General features: G+C 68.8%; 2 protein-coding genes across 2 annotated transcripts; one reads left to right on the top strand and one right to left on the bottom strand.

Annotated features, from left to right (window-relative positions):
* Positions 1-128: 128 nt before the first annotated feature.
* MNEG_5185 (hypothetical protein) lies at positions 129-413 on the top strand (the record flags this gene model as incomplete). The annotated part of the gene is made up of 1 exon (XM_014046336.1): positions 129-413. One exon carries the CDS (start codon positions 129-131, stop codon positions 411-413), a length of 285 nt encoding a protein of 94 aa, XP_013901790.1.
* Positions 414-877: 464 nt separating this feature from the next.
* MNEG_5184 (hypothetical protein) lies at positions 878-2,005 on the bottom strand (the record flags this gene model as incomplete). The annotated part of the gene is made up of 3 exons (XM_014046335.1): positions 878-1,078; positions 1,380-1,555; positions 1,819-2,005. 3 exons carry the CDS (start codon positions 2,003-2,005, stop codon positions 878-880), a joined length of 564 nt encoding a protein of 187 aa, XP_013901789.1.
* Between the last annotated feature and the right edge of the window lie 676 nt (positions 2,006-2,681).

The raw sequence follows: 2,681 nt of genomic DNA, 5'->3' as shown, positions 1-2,681 counted from the left end.
CCCGGCCGGCGCAGCCGCCGCAGGGCGGCGCCGCGGCGGCCCCGCAGCAGCAGCAGCAGCAGCCGCCGCCCCGCGGCGGCGGCGGCGTGACGGCGGCACAGATCGCGCGCGAGTGGCGGGTCGACGCGATGCCCTGCTTCCATGATGAAAGGTCGGAGGACTGGTTTTACGTCGACCCCGACGGCGCGTTCCAGGGCCCCTTCAGCATCACCCAGCTGCGCTCCTGGGCTCAGACCATGAGCAGCAGCCCCACCACCATAAAGCGCGACGACTACGAGCGGTTCCTGAAGGTGCACTCGTTCACGGCGCACATGCAGCGCGAGCGGCGCTGCATGCTGCTGGGGACGCTGCTGCTCATGAACAAGCCGCCGAACGGGTTCCCCGGCGGGGGTGAGCCTTTCAGGCCGCTATGAGCGCCGCACGCGCCGCAGCTGCGTGACATTGGGGCGCGCGCGGCCGCGGTCTCGAGGGCGCCGGCCTGGGGGTCTAGGCGGCTTGTCGGTGGCAGCCAGGGGTGCCAGCCGCGTGCCTCTTGCGCTGTACGTTCACTGCCCCCACGCCCGCCTGCTGCGTTTCGTCCCTTGCGGCGATGCACGCGTGTGCGCTTGTGTGAGTTTTGCTGGCTGCCGTCGAGCTGTGTGTGCATCGGTCGAATGCGACGCCGGTTGATTACTAGTTTGTGATGGTGTCGGCTGTAATGATGCGTGTTTGACGCGCTCTGCAAGGCAATCAAGGGGCTCAGCAGCACACGCGAAAGTCGCACAGCAGCAGCTGCGGCAGGGCCGAGGAGAGCAGGGAGAGCGAGGGGCACAGGCGCCCGCGGATCAAAGGAGGCAGTTTGGAAAGGAAGATCCCAATCTTGATTGCGCTGGCCGCGTCAGCTCGAGCCCTTGCGGTTGTGCAGCCCGTTGGCGCCCGCGCCCCCCGCCGCGCGCGCCTCTGCCACGACCGCGCGCCCGCCGGCCGCGGCGCCGCCCTTTGTGGCGCCCGCGGTTGCGGCGCGGGGCTTTGGCGGGGAGGAGTCCCAGCAGTACACCATGGAGGCGCCAAACCAGGCCACCAGCAGAGCCAGCACCGGCTGCAAGAAGATTAGAGAGAGAATGTGGGTGTGGGTGTGAGTGTGGGTGACACAGAGAGAGAGAGAGAGAGAGAGAGAGAGAGAGAGAAGGGGGGCAGGGAGAGAGTCTAAGGTGCAAGAACAAGCAACGTGGAGGGTGGGTTAAGGGCTCGGACTGGCACGCTGTGGTCCCCGAACGGCTGCACAGCAGGAGCCGCCACCGCCCGCACGTCGGCGGCCGCCATCTCCCGCCGAGACGCTGCGCGCGGCCGAGCGCCCCACCCCCGGCGCCGCCCCAAAGCGGGCCCGCCCCGGCGCCCACCTGGTGGGCCTGCGGCCCGAGCACGGCCGTGGCCGCCACGAGCGCGCGCCACGACAGGGCCGTCGTCGCAACCAGCAGCGCGCCGGCCAGGGCGGTCCACAGCAGCTGCGAGATTTTCAGAGCTGCAGGGTAGGGCTCCTCGGCGGCCGCCCCGCTGAGCACCAGAGGGTCCAGACCTGCGATACAATGTTTTGGTTTGAAATTTTGGGGATCAAGAGGAGGCGGAGAGGCAGCAGGCGCCGGGAGGGGCGCCAGGGCGAGGGGCGAGGGGCCGCGGAGCGCTGGCACCGCTGCTGTGCATGACGTGGCGAACGAGCCGACGCGAAAGGACGTCAGATCGTAAGCGTGTGCTTGCACGATACAAGCCTTGAGAAGCACGCACACGCCGAGTCATCAAGCCAACGCCGACGCACGCGGCCTGCCGCGGTCACCCGCCCACCCGCTGGGTCGGCGTTCATGGTGGCCGCCCACTCGGCGTCCCACGTGGCCTGCAGCTTCTCCATGAAGGCGTCAAAGGTCGCGTAATCCGCCGAGTTGATGACGGGCGAGTATGATGTCACCACGGTGCAGCCGAAGCCGATGCCCAGGGTCTTCTCGCTGATCACGCTCTCCTTGTTGCCGCTCATTATAATCTGAGGGATCGCAGCGCCGTTTGAAAGGTTTGATGATGCAGCGGGTGGTCAAGAGCCATTTTGGGGGGGGGGGGGCGCCCTTCAGCAGACAAGGCTGCACTGCCGCTGCCACACGCCGCGGCGAGCGAGGCGAGCGAGGGGCCGCCGCCCAAGCGCCCCAGTTTGCACACGTTTCTGAGCGGAACCCCATCCCCCCCACCAACAGCACGCCCTTCGGTAACTGCGCGACTTCGGGGCTTGTTTGATGCCTGTCACGGAAACCATCTCTCCACTCGCATTTAGCAACGTTCAGCAAGGGCCCCACCCCCAGCCATCTACCTGTACGGGAAGCTTCCGGCCGTATGCGTAATGCAGCATGCCGCGCTTCAGGGGCAGAGACTGCGGCAGCGTGCTGCGGTGGCCTGGGGGGCCAGGCGGGGCGCCAGCAGTGTGGTAGAGGCGGCCATGGGTTGGCGCACGAGTGGGTGGGCTGGGGCTCGAGCCCAGCCCTGCCGCCCGCGCGCCCCCGCTCCCGGCTGCGCAGCACGGCCGTACACCCGCGACGGCACGCCCGACGGCACGCCCCTCGACCGCCGCCATCCCTGCCTGCGAGCACCCCTGGAGAACTCAGGCGCGCGAACGCGACGCCAGGCGCGTGCCCTCGCTCCCGCAGGTCCCTGCCCTGCACCCT

This window comes from Monoraphidium neglectum (genome assembly GCF_000611645.1).
Source record: "Monoraphidium neglectum strain SAG 48.87 unplaced genomic scaffold scaffold00760, whole genome shotgun sequence".
Taxonomy (NCBI): domain Eukaryota; kingdom Viridiplantae; phylum Chlorophyta; class Chlorophyceae; order Sphaeropleales; family Selenastraceae; genus Monoraphidium; species Monoraphidium neglectum.
This window is presented reverse-complemented; position numbering and strand designations above follow the sequence as displayed.